The following is a 17,425-nucleotide window of genomic DNA, read 5'->3' as shown; positions in this document are numbered from 1 at the left end:
TCCATTTAGCTTTCCTAGCACCTTCTCTCTAGTAATCTTAACTGAACTCAGTTCCATTCCTTGAGACCCCTGACTATCCGGTATATTGCTGATGTCCTCCACAGTGAAGACCGATGCAAAATACTCATTTAGTTCCTGTGCCATCTCTTTATCATCCATTATAATCTCTCCCGCACCATTATCGATTGGTCCTATATCAACCCGTGTCTCTCTTTTACTCCTTATATATTTAAAAAAACTCTTAGTATCTTTTCAAATGTTATCTGCCAACTTCCTTTCATAATTCATCTTTTCTTTCCTAATGACCTTCTTAGTTTCTTTCTGCAGGTTTTTAAAAGTTTCCCAGCCTTCTGTTTTCCCACTAATTCTTGCTTCCTTGTATGCTCTCCCTTTTGCTTTTATTTTAGCCTTCACCTCTTTTGTTATCCACATTTGTGCCTTTTTTCCATTCAAAACCTTTTTTCTTGGAATATATCTATCCTGCATTTTCCTTATTTCTTGTAGAAATTCCATCCATTTCTGCTCCTCCATCCCTCCAGCTAGCTTACTCTTCCAATCAGTTTGGGTCAGCTCCTCTCTCATACCACTGTAATTTCCTTTGTTCCACTGAAATATCGATGCGCCAGTTATCAGCTTCTCCTTCTCAAATTTGAAACTGAACTCAATCATATTGTCATCACTAGTTCCTAATGGTTCCTTTACCTTTAGGTCCCTAATCACCTCCAGTTCATTACACAGCACCCAATCCAAAACAGCCGATCACCTGGTGGGCTCATCAAGTTGCTCCAAAAAGCCCTCCCGTAGACATTCCACAAATTCACTCTCCTGAGATCTACTGGCTTGCTGGATTTCCCAGTCCACCTTCATGTTAAAATCCCCATAATTACCTTAACGCGGTCGCTCTGACACTCTTTTTCTATTTCTAACTGCAACTTATAGTCCACTTCCTGACAGTTATTAGGGGGCCTATATATAACTGCTACTGTTATCCTTTTACCCTTGCTATTTCTTAGCTCCACCCATAAGGATTCCACCTCTTCTGACCCAATGTCCTTCCTTTCTATTGATCTTATAGCATTACTAATCATCATGGCCACACCACCCCCTCTGCCTACCTGCCTATCCTTCCTATACACTGTGTACCCCTGGACATTCAGTTCCCAATCACGTCCGTCATAAAGCCATGACTCGGTGTTTGCCACAATGTCGTATTAATTAATCTGTAGTTGTGCCACTAGGTCATCTACTTTATTCCTAATGCTACGTGCATTTAAATATAGTACATTTAGTCCAGTATCTGCTATTGATTTTGTTGTACTTCTATTGTTCAACAAATTATCCTGACTTCTCACCTGCCTGTCCTTCTTACTATCCTCACTACACACTATCGTGGACTTGTTTATGTATACCTCATCCTCTATCCTAACGTCCTGTATCCTAACATCCTGGTTTGTTGTACTTCTATTGTTCAGCAAATTATCCTGACTTTTCACCTGCCTGTCCTTCTTGCCATCCTCATTGCACACTGTCTTGGACTTGTTTCTATAAACCTCCTCCCTTACCCTAACAGCTTGTATCCTAACATCCTGATTTCCATCCCCCTGCCAGATTAGTTTAAACCCTTCCAAACAGCTAACTTAAACATTCCCGCCAGGATATTGGACCGTTTGGAGTTTAGGTGTAACTCATCCTTAGTAAATAGGTCATGCCTCCCCCAAGAAAGGTCCCAATGATCCAGAAATCTGAAGCCCTGCCCCCTGCACCAGTCACTTAGCCACACATTCATCTGCCAGATCTTTCTATTCTTACTACCATTAGCACGTAGCACAGGTAGTAATCCTGAAATTACCACCTTAGAGGCCCTACTTCTCAACTTTCTTCCTAACTCCTTGTATTCCTCCTTCAGGACCTCTTCTTTTTTTCTACCTATGTCATTGGTACCTACATGTACCAAGACTTTTGGCTGATCACCCTCTCCCCTCAGAATATTCTGGACCCGGTCCGTGACATCCCGTACCCTGGCACCAGGGAGGCAACACACCATCCGAGATTCATTGTCAGTTTCGCAGAATCTATTATCCGTTCCCCTCACTATAGAATCCCCAATAACCACTGCACTACTCTTTCCCCACTGGACCACAGCACCAGGCACGGTGCCAAGGTCCCGGTTGCTGAGGTCTTCCTCTGTCGGGTCATCCTCTCTAACGGAATCTAAAATGAGATACCGATTTTCAAGGGGGACCGCCACAGAGGTACTGTCCACAAACTCCTTATAACTCCTGTCTATTTCCTGCTCACTCTCCCTAATCAGCCGAAGGTCATCGAGCTGCTGCTCCAGACTCTCAACACGTTCCTTGAGGAGCCGCATCTCAATGGACTTTGTGCAGATGTAGTTATTGGGGAGGCTGGTAGTCTCCCAGGGTCCCCACATCTGGCACTCCAAACATAAGACCAACCCCAGATGCATACTGCTATAGCACTGTCCAATACTATACTACTGAGATAAATAAACTAATAACTTACCCCCTCTCTATAAATCTCGCCTCTTACCCGGTCTCGCCAAAGCCCGTTGAGCCAAAGCCCAAACCACTATGCTCCCTCTCACTCCGCTGCCCGCTCCGACACTGCCCGCTGGATATGGCGGGTCTTCTTTTTAAATCGCCCGCGCGCTGCCGAGTGACGACACGCGCCTGCGCAGTCACTCGCCGCTATCCCGAACGCTAGAAAGAGAAAAAAACTTGCTCCTTGTTAATTTCCGGCACTCTCCGCTCTCCGCTGCTGACACTCTCTGCTCTCCGTCAGCCCCTACACTCCTCCCCATCTCTGTAACTCCCACCAGCCCCTACACCCCTCCCCATCTCTGTAACTTCCTCTGGCTCCTACACCCCTCCCCATCTCTGTAACTCCCACCAGCCCCTACACCCCTCCCTATCTCTGTAACCCCCTCTGGCTCCTACACCCCTCCCTGTCTCTGTAACCCCCTCCTTCCCCAACACACCTCCATCTCGGTAACCTTACCAGCCCCTACACCCCTCCATCCATGTAACCCCCACTAGCCGCTACACCCCTTCCCTGTCTCTGTAACCCCCACCAGCCCCTACACCCCTCCCTGTCTCTGTAACCCCCTCCATCCCCTACATCCCTCCCTGACTCTTTAGGGCCCTTTACAGCTGCACATTCAGATTGTTTCTGATTTTAATCATTTTGCCACAGCTGCCCATCTCTTCAGCAGCCCCTGAGCTCCATTCTGGAAATCTGCCCTTCGTGTTGATGGGTTGTCCACACTCCTTGGCTGAGCTTCTCTCCTGCTGTCCTGTTCTTGCCAAGATGTGTGTGGGTTCTTTGCCTGCTTTTCTCTCCTGTGAAGGGCTTGAGATTTAGATTACCTTCCGGGCTCTATCAGAAGGTCCTGTGTGAATCACAACCTCTGTCCCTGAGCAGAGACCGACAGAGAGTGACATCCGCACTTGCTGCCTGCTGGAGATTAAGCAGACGGAAGAGAAGTACACGGAGACCCTGGAGTCCATCGAGAAGGTAATTGGGGAGGGCCAGGTTAGTGGGTCGATACCCCAGAGTGCCCTCACACTCTGCTCACTGCCCATCACACTCCCCTCCCTCACACCCTCCTCCCTCATAACCCCCTCCCCCACACCTCCCTCACAACCCCCTCCCTCACATGCTCCTCCCTCCCCCACATTCCCCTCCCTCACACTCCCCTCACCATTCTCCCCTCCCTCACACTCCCCTCCCTCAGGCTCCCCTCCCTCCTCCACCACATCCCCCTCCTCCACACTTCCCTCCCTCTCTTACATTCCAGTCCCTCAGGCTCCTCTCCCTCCTTCCTCCAGCTCCCCTCCCTTCTTCCCCACACTCCCCTCCCTCACACCCTCCTCCCTCACACTCCCCTCCCTCAGGCTCCCCTCCCTCCTTCCCCACACTCCCCTCCCTCACACCCTCCTCCCTCACACTCCCCTCCCTCAGGCTCCCCTCCCTCCTCCACCACATTCCCCTCCCCCACACTCCCTCCCCCACACTTCCCTCCCTCACACTTCCCTCACACTCTTCTCCCTCCTCCCTCACCTTTCCCTCCTTCCTCATACTCATTTCCATCCTCCATACTCAGGAATATCTGGGATGCTGAGAGCATCATAGATGACACTTTTACTGAGGTGGTACAGGCTTCAGATAGATGGGTGACAAGGTACAGACTTCAGATACCTGGAGAAGTAAGGGCAGTAGGCAGACAGTGCAGGGTTCCTCTGTGGCCATTCCCCTCACTATCAGGTATACCTCTTTGGATACTGTTGATGGGGATATTCTTTCAGGGGCTAGCAGCAGTAGTCAGGTCTCTGGCACTGTGACCAGCTCTGAGGGAAAGGATGCAGTCAGACAGGGTGATAGTGATAGGGGACTCCACAGTGAGGGAAACGGGCAGGAGATTTTGTGGCCGCAGAAGAGATGCCAGGAAGGTGTGTTGCCTCTTAGGTGCCAGGGTCAGGGACGTCTCTGAGTGGGTGCAGAACATTCTTGAGGAGGAGGGTGAACAGCTAGAGGTTGTTGTACACGTTGGTACACTGACGTAGGCAGAACGAGGGATGAGGTCCTACAGAATGAGCACAGGGAGTTGGGTAAGAAGTTAAGAAGCCGGACCTCGAGGGCAGTGATCTCCGGATTACTCCCTGTGCCACGTACTAGGGAGGTCAGAAATAGAAAGATAGGCCAGATCAATGTGTGGCTGAAGACTTGGTTCGGGGGCAAGGATTCAGGTTCTTGGACCATTGGGATCTCTTCTGGGGTAGAGGCGACCTGTATAAGAGGGATGGGTTACCCTTGAACCAGAGAGGGGAACCAATATCCTTGCAGGGAAATTTGCGAGAGCTACACGGGAGGGTTTAAGCTAGATTGGCTGGGGCAGTGGGACTCTGAGTAGGAGCAAGTCATAGGATAAAGCAGCAGCCAGCAAGAGCAAGGTTAGTAATCAGGATAGCCATGGGCACAGTAGAGGGAGGGAATGGAATACCCACTTGAACTGCATTTATTTCAATGCACAAGGTTCGGCAGGTAAGGTGGACAAACTTAGAGTGTGGGTTGGCTCTGGGGACTGGGATGTTATAGTCATAACAGAAACATGGCTGAGAGAAAAGCAGGACTGGCAGCTCAATGTTCCAGGATACAGATGCTACAGGCATGACAGAGGTACAGGTAAGTGAGAAGGGGTGTTGCCTTTTTGATAAGGGAGGACATAACAGCAGTGCTTGGAGATGCCATTCTTGGGGCATTCATTGTGCAATGTGGCCATATGGGTAGAACTTAGAAACAAGAAGGGGAGCATCACTCTAGTGGGGCTGTATTATAGACCCCCCAATAATCAGTGGGGGGTCACAATTGCTCACAGTTGTAAGAATAATAGGGTTGTATAAGTGGGAGGTTTTAATTTTCCCAGTATTGACTGGGCCATCAAGAGTGTTAAGGGCATGGACAGGATAGAATTTGTGAAATGTGTCCAGAAAAGTCTCCTGAGTCAATATATAGAGGGCCCGACTTGGGAGGGTGTGACACCGTTCCTCCTCCTAGAAAATGAGGTAGGACAAGTAGCAGAAGTGTCTGTCGGTGAGCACTTTGGCTCCAGTGACCATAATTCTATTGGTTTTAAGATAGTGATGGAAAAGGATAGGACAGGTCCACAGGTTAGGGTCCTAAACTGGAGCAGGGCTGATTTTGGGGGAATTAAGCAGGGTCTAGCAAAGGTCCATTGGGAGAGCCTGTTTGAAGGGAAAGGAACAAACTGTAAGTGGGAGGCTTTTAATGGTGAGATATCAAGAGTCCAGGGGCAGTCTGTCCCTGTTAAGATGAAGAGTAAACCTGGCAAGTTTAGGGAACTTTGGCTGACTAGAGATATTGAGTCTCTGGTCAGGAAAAAGAAGGAAGCATACATTGGGTTTAGGGGGTCAGGGACGAGTGAATCCCAAGATGACAATAAAAAGATTAAGAATACACTTAAGAGGGAAATCAGGAGGGCAAAGAGAGGGTATGAGATGGATCTGATAGGTAAGGTTAAGGAAAATCCCAAGAGGTTCTATAGCTATATTAAGAGTAAGAGGGTAGCTAGGGAGAGAGCAGATACCCTTAGAGATCAGCAGGGTGCCTATGTCTCAAGCCACAGGAGATGAGTGGGATTTTTAACAAGCACTGAGGAGAAAACCATGGTTGCTCAGGAGAGAAGGAAAACAAGTTGAGATGTTTTGTAGAACACTCGTATTACCAGAGAGGAGGTATTTGCAGCCTTATAGCACATTAAGTTTGATAAAGCCCCAGGACCTGACCAGTTGCATCCTTGGACATTGTGGGAGGCTAGAGAAGAAATTGCGGAGGCCCTTGCAGAGACACTTGCTTCATCATTACCCACTAGTGAAGTTCCCGAAGACTGGAAGGTGACTAATGTCATTCTGTTGTTTAAGAAGGGTAGCAAGGACAAGCCATGGTCAGCCTGACATCACTAGTGGGGAAGTTATTGGAGGGAATTCTGAGGGGCAGAATCTACCAGAATTTGGATAGACAACATTTGATTAGGAGGAGTCAGCATGGCTTTGTGCATGGAAGTCATGCTTGACAAATATTTTAGAGTTTTTTGAAGAGGTAACCAAAAAGGTAGTCAAGGGTAGGGCAGTGGATGTTGTATATTTTGACTTCAGCAAGGCCTTTGACAAGATCCCATATGGTAGGCTGGTCTGGAAGGTTAGGTCCCCTGGAACCCAGGGAGAGCTAATTAGGTGGATTCCAAACTGGCTCGGAGGTAGGCAGCAGATGGTGATGGTCGAAAGTAGTTTCTCGGAATGGAGGCCGGTGACTAGTGGTGAGCCGCAGGGGTGGGTGTTGGGACCCTTGTTATTCATTATTTGTATAAATGACAAATTATATAAATGACGAATGCCTGATCAGTAAGTTTGCAGATGACATGAAATTATTGGTATTGGTATTGGTTTATTATTGTAACTTGTACTGCGGTACAGATCAATTCATTACACAGTCCATTGAGGTCGTACAGGGTAAAAACAATAACAGAATACAGAGTAAAGTGTCACAGCTGCAGGGAAGTGCATTGCAAGTAGACAATAAGGTGCAAGGTCATAACAAAGTAGATTGTGAGGTCAAGAGTCCATCTCATTGTATAAGGGAACCGCTCAATAGTCTTATCACAGTGGGATAGAAACTGTCCTTGAGCCTAGTAGTATGTCCCCTCAGGTTCCTGAATCTTCTGCCTGATGGGAGAGGAGAGAAGAGAGAATGACCCGGGTGGGTGGGGTCTTTGATTATTCTGGCTGCTTCACCAAGGCGGCGAGAGTATAGACAGAGTCCATGGAGGGGAAGCTGGTTTCCGTGATGTGCTGGGCTGTGTCAACAACTCCCTGCAGTTTCTTGCATTCCCCGGCAGAGCAGTTGCCATTCCAAGCTGTGGTGCATCCAGATAGGATGCTTTCTATGGTGCATCGATAAAAGTTGGTGAGTGTCAAAGGGGACATGCCAAATTGCTTTAGCCTCCTGAGGAAGTAGAGGCGCTGGTGAGCTTTCTTGGCCATGGTGTCTATGTGGTTGGACCAGGACAGGCTATTGGTGATGTTCACTCCTAGGAACTTGAAGCTCTCAACCCTCACAACCTCAGCACCACTGACGGAGACAAGAGCATGTACGCCATCCCCTTTCCTGAAGTCAATGACAAGGTCTTTTGTTTTGCTGACATTGAGGGAAATTAGGAGGTGTTGTTGATAGTGAAAAAGGTTATCAGAGATTACAGGGGATCTTGATCAGTTAGGGAAGTGAAATGAGGAGTGGCAAATGGATTTCAATACAGGTAAGTGTGATGTGATGCATTTTGGAAAGTCAAACCAGCATAGGACTTATACTATGAATGGTAGGGGACTAAGGAGTGTAATGGAACAGAGGGACCTAGGAGTACAAGTGCATAGTTCATTGAAAGCAGCATCACAGGTAGACAGGGTGGTGAAAAAGACGTTTATCACAGTGGCTTTCATCAGGGCATTGAGAATAGGAGTTTGGATAATATGTTGCAGTTATATAAGTCGTTGGTGAGGCCGCACTTGGAGCACTGTGTACAGTTTTGGTCACCATGTTATAGGAAAGACTAGAAAGAGTGCAGAGAAGATTTACAAGGATGCTGCCAGGACCGGAGCTTGGCCAGGCTAGGTCTGTATTCCTTGGAACGTAGGAGAATGAGGGGCAACCTTATAGTGGTATTTAAAATTATGAGAGGATTCATAGATAAAGTGGATGATAACAGTCTTTTCCCTGGGTTAGGGGAGTCCAAAACTAGGGGGCATAGGTTTAGGGTGAGAGGGGAAAGATTTAAAAGGGACCTGAGGGGCAACTTTTTCACACAGAGGGTGGTGAGTATATGGAACAAGCTGCCAAAGGAAGTGGTTGAGGCAGGTAAAATAGTAACATTTAAGAAGCACTTGGATAGGTACATGGCAGGGCGAGGTTAGAGGGATATGGGCCAAATGCAGGAAATTGGGACTAGCTGGGTGGGCACCGTGGTTGGCATGGACTTGTTGGGCTGAAGGGCCTGTATCCGTACTGTATTGCTCTATGACTCCCCATCCCCATATTCCCTCCCACCCCTCCACTCCATCCCAGCTGTCCCCCTTCCTCCCTCTGAGCTCTGGTCCTCCGATCCCCTGAGTTTCCTCGTGCATGTGTGGTCCCACAGTGGGTGGAGTGATTACTGGGATGCCCTGGGTCAACTGGCTGACCCCCCTTCACCCAGGATTGCGGGTGACAGAGCGAGGCTCTCACACCAGCTCTGTCTTTCGGTTGCAGTATTTCATGGGCCCATTGAGACAACATTTAACAGCGGCCGATATGGAGACAATCTTCATCAACATGGAGGTGAGGACTGGGGGAGGATATTGGGGGTGGGGGTAATTGGGGGAGAGAGAGCTGAGAACAAGTGGAGTGGGTGACTGTGAGGGGGCCTGGATGGGATGCGGGGGAAGGAGACAGGAGTGAGTGGGCAAGTGTGTGAGGGAGAGGGAGATGAGGAAGTGGGTGGTAGTGAGAGGAGTGATTGAGTAAGATTATGAATGAGTGTCCTTGAGAGTGAGTTTGCAGGCTGTCTGTAGAACGTGAATGTAAATAGGTTCTGTGTATTGAGATAGATATACACTGGAATGCACTGGATATATATTAAATGTCTCATTATTTACAAGAATGTACAGAGGATTATAATGGTTGTAACAACTGCTGAGATGTTTTCTCTCTCTGCCCAGGCTCTGGTTAATGTACACAGGGATTTGAATACGGAAGTGAAGTCTGTTATCATGTCCCAAAATCACCAGACCCTCTACCAGGTCTTCCTCAAGTATAAGGAAAGGTAACTGACTGCTCTGGTTGGGGCATTTCTAACATCTATTCGAGTTGTGTATTAAATTGCAAGAATTGCCAAACTAGGAACAGTTTGCTCTTTCTCTTCCATCACAGAAGAAAACAGGAAAATAGGAGCAGGAGTAGGCTACTCGGCCCCTCATTCCTGTCCCACCATTCAATATGACCATGGCTGATCTGCCCCAGGCCTCATCTCCTCTTCTGTGCCAGTTCCCCATTGCCCTCAGTTCCCTGATCTTTCAAACATTTACCTCCCTCCTCTTTGGATCCCCCCAGTGATCCAGTCTCCACACCCCCTGGGGCAGAGAATCCCACAGATTCACCTCCCTCTGTGAGAAGTCCCTACACACCCCAGTTTTAAATGTCCGCCCCCTAATCCTGTAACTGCATCCCCTTGTTTGAGACTCTCCCACTGATGGAACCATCTTCAAGTCTCCCCTGCCTTGTCCCCTCAGGACCTTCTATGTTTTTAATAAGATTTCACCTCATTCTTCTAAACCTCAACAGATACAGATCCTTATGTCCTCTCCACAACATTTGAGCTATCTGTAGAACATAGAACATGACAGCACAGGAACAGACCTTTCAGTCTAAGATGCTTGTCCCAACCATAATGCCAATTTAAGCTAATCCCATGGTCTATATCCCTCCACACCCTGCCAGTTCATGTGCCTGTATAAATGCTTCTTAAGTATTACCATCATAGACTCATGGATTTATACAGCATGGAAAATGGTCCATCAACCCAACTCGTCCATGCCTGCATTTGGCCCATATCTCTCTAAATCCTTCCTATCCATGCACCTGTCCAGATGTCTTTTAAACACTGTAATTGTACCAGCCTCTACCACTTCCTTTGGTAGCTGGTTCCATATACCCACCACCCTCTATGTGAAAAACTTATCCCTCAGATCCATTTTAAATCTTTCCCCTCTCACCTTAAACCTGTGCCATGTAGTTTTAGACTCCCTGACCCTGGCAAAAGGGACTGTGACCATCCGCCTTATCAAAGCCCCTCATGATTTTATAAACCTCCATAAGGTCACACCCAGTCTTCTTCACTCCAGGGAAAACAGTCCCAGCCTGTCCAGTCTCTCCTTATAACTCAAGCCCTCCAGTCCCGGCAACATCCTTGTGAATCTTTTCTTCACCCTCTCTAGCTTAACCATATTGTTCCTATAGCTGGGCAACCAGAAATGCACACAATATTCCAGGTATGGTCTCACCAATGTCTTGCACAGCTGTTGTCCCAACTCTTATAATCAATGCCCTGTCCAATGAAGGCAAATGTGCCATGCACCTTCTTCACCACTTTGTCTACCTATGTCGCCACTTTCAGGGAACATTGTATTTGTACCCCTAGGTCTCTCTGTTCCATAACACTCCCCAGGGCCCTGTCATTCACTGTTTATGTCCTGCCCTGGTTTAACTTCCCAAACTGAATGACTTTGCACTATCATATGTGCTTCCACCAACACACCTAGCAGCATGTTCCACTGACATCAACCACTCTCTGTCCCTTACAAATCTACTCTCACTGAGATCTGTGCCCTGTAATATTTGACATTTCCACTCTGGAGAAAAGACTGACTATCTACCCTGTCTATGCCTCCAATAACTTTATAAACTTCTATCAGGTCTCCCCTCAGCCTCTGACGCTCCAGAGTTTGTCCAACTTTTCCTTATATCTAATGCTCTCTAATCCAGGCAGCATCCTGGTGAACTTCTTTGGCATCCCCTCTAAAGTCTCCACATCCTTCCTTTAGTGTGGTGACCAGAACTGCACACAGTACTCCAAATGTGGCCTAACCAAAATTTTATACAGATGCAACATAACTTCCCAACTTTTATACTGAACACCCTGACTGATGAAGGCAAGCATGCCGTACACTTTCTTTACCACCTTTGTATTGGCACTTTGAATACTTGTATTGGCACTCTCAGAGAGCTAGGGACTTGCACACCAAGATCCCCCTGTACATCAATGTTCCTAAGGGTTCTGCCATATACTATATACTTTCCTTTTACATTTGACCTCCTAAAGTCAATCATCTCAACTTGTCTGGATTAAATTCCACCTGCTACTTCTTCACCCACATTTCCTACTGATCTATTACTTGCTGTATCCTTTGACAACTATCTTCACTATCTATAACTCTGCCAATTTTTGTGTCTGCAAGTTTACTAATCAGAGCACCTACGTTTTTGTCCAAGTCATTTATAAATATCACAAACAACAGAGGTCCAGCACTGATCCTTGCAGAACGCCACTGGTCACAGACCTCCAGTCAGAATAACACCCCTCCACCACTACCCTCTGTCTTCTGTGGCCAAGCCAATTTTGAATCCATTCTACCAAATCTACATGGATCCCATATGCCTTAATCTTCTGGAATAGCGTACCATGAAGGACCTTGTCAAAAGCTTTACTAAAGTCCATATTGACAACAACCACTGCCCTACCCTCATCAATCATCTTTGTGACTTCCTCAAAAAACTCAATCAAGTTTGTAAGACATGACCTCCCCCACACAAAGCCATGCTGTCTATACCTAATGAGTCCATGCTTTTTCAGATGAGGGTAAATGTTGTCCCTGAGAACCTTCTCTCATAATTTTCATACCACTGATGTAAAGCTTACCAGCTTATTATTTCCTGATTTGACCCTATTGCCCTTCTTAAACAATGTTGGCAACTCTCCAGTCCTCTGGGACCTCACCAGTGGCTAAAGAGGATACAAAGATTTCTGTCAAGGCACCAGCATTCTCCTCCCTTGCCATTCTCAGTAACTGGGATAGATCCCATCAGGCCCTGGGGACATACACCTTAATGTTCTTCAAAAGACCCAACACCTCCTCTTTCTTGATATCAGTATGCCTTTGACTATCAGCGTATCTCTCCCTGATCTCACTTTCCTCCATGTTCTTCTCCTTGGTGTATACAGATGCAAAGTGTGATCAGAAAAGTTAGTAACCATGCCTTCAGTGAGCTCATTCAAGTCATTTATATAAACTGTAAAACGGTAAGTCCCAGAACCACACTACTCCTTGGGGCCCCAGTGGGTGAAGAGAGAGCGGGAAATGGGGCCCAGTGGGTTTAAAGGGAGTGCGGGAAACAGCATCCCAGTGAGCTTGATGCTGAATTATCAGGATTTACGAACAATAGGAGAGCAGAGTTTTGACATTACAACCTTCTCATTCCGGTCTAATTTATACAATATGGATAGCTACAGAAAATGGATGTTGGCACAATGCACTATTGAGAGAAATTGTATTGAGAGTAGTTCATCAGGAAGGGGAGGCTCAACTATTTCTGGCAGTGCATCTTTGTCTTGGTTTTGGGGGAAATTGTTTCTGATATGAAAAAATTGGTTTACGGACATTTCTCAGGAATGGAGTCCTTACATAACCTGAGGGCTGCCTCACAAAACGCTTGTGTGCAGGAACAGCAAGTAAATAGGAGAACTAAAATGAGGTTGTCACTTATTCCTGGGTGAATCGAATACTGAAGTAGGGAGGTGCTGTCTGCTTCATTTATGGAGGGGACCTGGTGTGATCGCGTCTGGATGATTGTGTACAGTATTGGGGACTCCTGTTCTGAAGAAGGATGTTAACATGTTGGAACCATCTCAGAGAAGGTTTACTGGAAATATAAATTAAAAGCAGGAAGTGCTGAAACCACTCAGTAGGTCAGCAGTGTCTGTGGAGACAGAAACAGTCAACATTTCAGGATGATGACTCTGTCAATGCTGGGTTATCCCCAGTGAGGCAGTGATGCCAACCCGTGCCGACTTGCTAATCATTACAGGCTGTTTCAAGCCCCAGTCATCTCCATTTTGTCCATAGAACTCAGTAGATTTCAGGGGTGGTCCACGGTCCTTCAACCCTGCCCCACCTTTTATCAATGCCAATCATATTTCATTCCCTCTCGGGATGTGGTGTCACTGACAAGGTCAGCATTTAGTCCCCATCCCTAATTGCCATTGAGAAGGTGGGGGTGAGCTACCTCCCTGAATGGCTGCAGTCCTTCTGGTGAAGGTGGTCCCACAGTGCTGCTGGAGAGAGAGTTCCAGGATTTAGATCCATGTGACGATGAAGGAAGAGTGATTTATTTCCCAGTTATGAGAGTGCATGACTTGGAGGGGAATCTGCAAGTGGTGGTGTTCCCCGCACCTGCTGCCCTTGTCCTTGGTGATGGAGGTCATGGATTTGAGAGGTGCTGTCAGAGTGGTCTGGATAAGTATCTGTAATGCATTTTGTAGACAGTGCATTTTGTAGCCACTGTGTGCTGGTGGTGGAGGGAGGGTGTTTAGAGTGAGCAGACTGCTTGCCCTGGATGGTGTTGCTTTTCTCGAGCTTTTGGAGTATTCCATCACGCTCCAAACTTTTATCGTGCTCCAGTGAGTGAGGAGATCCTGATACCCCATTTCCCACACTGTGGCTTTGGCAGGTGCATCAGCCATCAAAGGTCATGAACGAAACATGTCTAATAGTCAGCCCATTAAAAATGAAAGTACTGAGGAACGAACGGATTAAAACAACAACAAAGCAGAAGAAATAATTACTGACTCTCAGACAAAATGTTGGACTGAGATGCCATTTGTTTATGGTGTGGAGGTTGTAGATCTCGTATAGTGCTGGGCCAGTGCCCAGCACCAGTAGATACCAGATCATCCAATCTCTTGGATGCCTAATTGCCTATACACCTGCACCCATCGTACTTCAGTCTGCAAGGTACTTGGTACTGTCTGGTGTGCTGAAAGGCACATAGAACTGTGCTTACTTCTTCATGGTTTATTAATTCATTTTCCCCCTCTCTCTCTCTGTCTTCATCTCTCTGTCTGTCTCCCTCCGTCAATCTGATCTCCCTTTACTGATCTCTCTGTTCTATCTCACTCACTTTTTGTGTATGTCTCACTGTCTCGCTTCCTGACTCTTTCTCTGTTTCTCTCTCAACCTCTCTCTTGTCTTGTTTCTCTTTTCACCTTCTCTAACTCTTTCTCTCTCTGTCTGTCTCTCTGTCTCTGGCTATGTCTGTCTGTCTGTCTGTCTCTCTGTCTCTGGCTATGTCTGTCTGTCTGTCTGGCTCTCTTCCCCCTCCCTCTCTATCTATTTCTATCTCTCCCTCTGTCTTTGATCTCTCTTTCTTTTCCCCTCTCTTGTCTCCTTCTGTCTCTCTCCCTCTCTCCCTCTCTCTCTTTGTGCTTCTCTTTCTCCTTCTCTGTCTCCACTCTGAAGGTTGCTAATTTACGGCGAGTATTGTAGTAAAGTGGAGGATGCCATAAAGTGCTTGGATGAGATCAGTAAATCAAGACAAGATCTGCGGCTGAAGTTTGAGGTAATAATCAAGCTCAGTATTTTTGTTAATACTATTTACAGTTAAATTCTTTTGTGCAGGATTAGTATGAGAACAAGCCATGCAATTCAACGAAATTTATTTACTTTGGACATTCATTCATCATCTGACACTGGACCTCACTGAGCTTCAGTATCTACAGTGTGGTTTCAGGATCAGCTGATAAAATCCCACAATGAAATTTCACAATCCAGAAATTTATATCACACAGAATGATTTCAAATCACATACATTAAAATGTGACTTGAAATCTCAAAATCTTAACAATAGAAAATAAAATTACAGAGTGTGATTTCACAAACTGGATATAATATCCCAGAATTCCCTTTCACCCTGTGGAAATGAATGTCTAATGGTCTGATTGACTCAGTGTAATTTCACAATCTCGTCAATAAATATCCCACAGGCTGATTTTAGAATTCATATCCAGATGTGTGATTTCAGACTCTGTACATCAATATCCCAATGTGACACACAGTTGGGGCGTAAACATCCTACAGAACTCTCTGGGAATTAATATTCCACAGGATGACCTCACAGTTCACACATTAAAACCACACAAAATGGTTTCACTATCCAAACACCAGCATCTGACACAGTCCTCACCTTGATGTCTCTGCAACCACTTTCACTCCAGAGCTTATCTCATTGTTCACCTGTGCTGTCACCTGCCCAGTGATTGCTCCTGACCATCACTGGGGATGTTTGCTATATTGATGCAACAATATCAACACACACAAAATGCTGGAGGAACTCAGCAGGTCAGGCAGCATCTTTGGAGGGAAGTATGAGGTCCCCCAGCATTTTGTGTGTGTTGCTCCAGATTCCAGCATCTATAGAATCTCTTGTGTCTCTGTGTGCAACCATATCAATGCAGGTTGTTGTTGTGTAGGAATGTGCAAGGCGAGCCAACAATGGAAAGTTCACCTTGAGAGATCTGTTGGTGGTGCCCATGCAAAGAGTCCTCAAGTACCATCTCCTGCTTCAGGTGAGTCACTCAGCTTGTTCGAGGGTGACAAGTAATTCACACAACATCCACCCAGCAACTATGCAGAACCTCAGCACCAGCACGCTCACCGTCACACTCACTCACACCCCATGGACAGGATGACTAAATCCAAACACTGCACTTTGAGAGGGACAGTACTGAGGGAGAGGTGGTACTGAGGGATGGGCAGTACTGAGGGAGGGACAGTACTGAGGAAGGGCAGTACTGAAGGAGGGGCCGCACTGCGGAAGGGGCTGTATTGAGAGAGTATCACACTGTGGGAGGGGCAGTACTGAGGGAGGGTCACACGGTGGGAGGGGTGGTACTGAGGGAGGGTCACACTGTGGGAAGGGCGGTACTGAGGCCGCGCCGGCGCTGGCCCCGCTGGAGTTGCTGGTCGGGCCCAGGGCCCGGCGTCTCTCGCGGGAGGTGGTGTGGCACAACCTGAGCCACCTGGCGGACAAGCCGATGGTGCCGTTCCGCAAGGCGCTGAGGCGGTTCTTGTACGGGCTGCTCCTGCACACCTTTCACTTCCTTGCCTTGGTCTGCCGGCCGGACACGCCGTGGCGGTCCGTCTTGCCGGCGGGCGGCGAGGGCGGTCCCCGGTGGGGGTCTCTCTATGCGGGAGTCCTCCCGCTGTACGTCGGGGACCTGGGGTGGAGGGTGTTGCACCAGGCCGTGCCGTGCAACCGATTCTTGAGACGGTTCACCGACACCCTGGCCGCCTGTCACTTCTGCGGCTGGGAGGAGACGGTGTACCACACGTACGCGGAGTGCGAGAGGTTGCAGCCCCTCTTCAAGTATCTGCGGGGGCTGCTGCTGAAGTTCTGGTTGCACTTCAGCCCGGCGCTGTTGGTCTACGGGCACCCGGTGCGGCGCGGGGAGGGGCACGCAGCGGATCTCCTGGTGGGTCTCCTGCTGGGCCTGGCCAAGCTGGCCATCCACGGGACGCGTCGGCAGGTGGCCGAGGGTCCCGGCAGGTCGGCCTGCCTGCCCGTCTTCCGCGCTTACGTGCGCGCGCGGGTGCATCTAGAGAGGGAGCACGCGGTTTCCGCGGGCACCCTAGCCGAGTTCCGCGCTCGGTGGGCCCCTGAGGGGATTGCGTGTGTCGTGGACGGTACGGACGCGATTCTTATTTGAAGTGTCGCGTTGACGGGTGTAGAGTCGCGTGTGTGTTTCGGTATTATTAATTTGCATTCTCTACTGTAGTATGTCGTTGTGTAGTTTCTTCTTTTCTGTATTAGATGTTGTGTATTGACACTGGTTGTCTTTTGTAGTGCTTTTAGTGAATAAACGTTTATTATTAAAAAAAGGGCGCTACTGAGGGAGAGTCACACTGTGGGAGGGGTAGTACTGAGGGAGGGTCACACTGTGGGAAGGGCGGTACTGAGGGAGCACTGCACTGTGGGAGGGGTGGTACTACCAAATTAAAGCACATGGGACTGGGAGTAATATTCTGTCATGAAAACTGGTTGACAGGAAATAGGGAGTCATATTAAAGGACTCTGTTCCAAGGTGGTGGACAGAGACCAGTGGGGAGCCCCACTATGTCACAATGATCTGGATGAGGGAACTAATTGTAACATTTCCAAGTTTGCAGTTGACAAAAAAGCAGGGTGTATGTGTGTGTGTGGGGTGCTCTCAGTTGTTAAGAGGATGCAAAGATGCTTCAATGTGTTTTAG

The 17,425-nt window shown here is 47.7% G+C and overlaps 1 protein-coding gene across 1 annotated transcript in view; it reads left to right on the top strand.

The window, feature by feature from the left end:
- The window catches only part of LOC127568331 (guanine nucleotide exchange factor VAV3), a 165,278-nt gene that overhangs the window by 69,848 nt on the left and 78,005 nt on the right, over positions 1 to 17,425 (top strand). The window contains exons 6-10 of the mRNA XM_052011949.1: positions 3,442 to 3,534; positions 8,836 to 8,904; positions 9,285 to 9,388; positions 14,637 to 14,736; positions 15,647 to 15,742. Coding sequence (XP_051867909.1) covers positions 3,442 to 3,534; positions 8,836 to 8,904; positions 9,285 to 9,388; positions 14,637 to 14,736; positions 15,647 to 15,742 — 462 coding nt within the window. The remainder of the gene's footprint in view (positions 1 to 3,441; positions 3,535 to 8,835; positions 8,905 to 9,284; positions 9,389 to 14,636; positions 14,737 to 15,646; positions 15,743 to 17,425) is intronic.

This window comes from Pristis pectinata, chromosome 3 (genome assembly GCF_009764475.1).
Source record: "Pristis pectinata isolate sPriPec2 chromosome 3, sPriPec2.1.pri, whole genome shotgun sequence".
Lineage (NCBI taxonomy): Eukaryota > Metazoa > Chordata > Chondrichthyes > Rhinopristiformes > Pristidae > Pristis > Pristis pectinata.
Note: the sequence above shows the minus strand (reverse complement) of the source record. Positions and strands in the feature narration are given on the sequence as shown.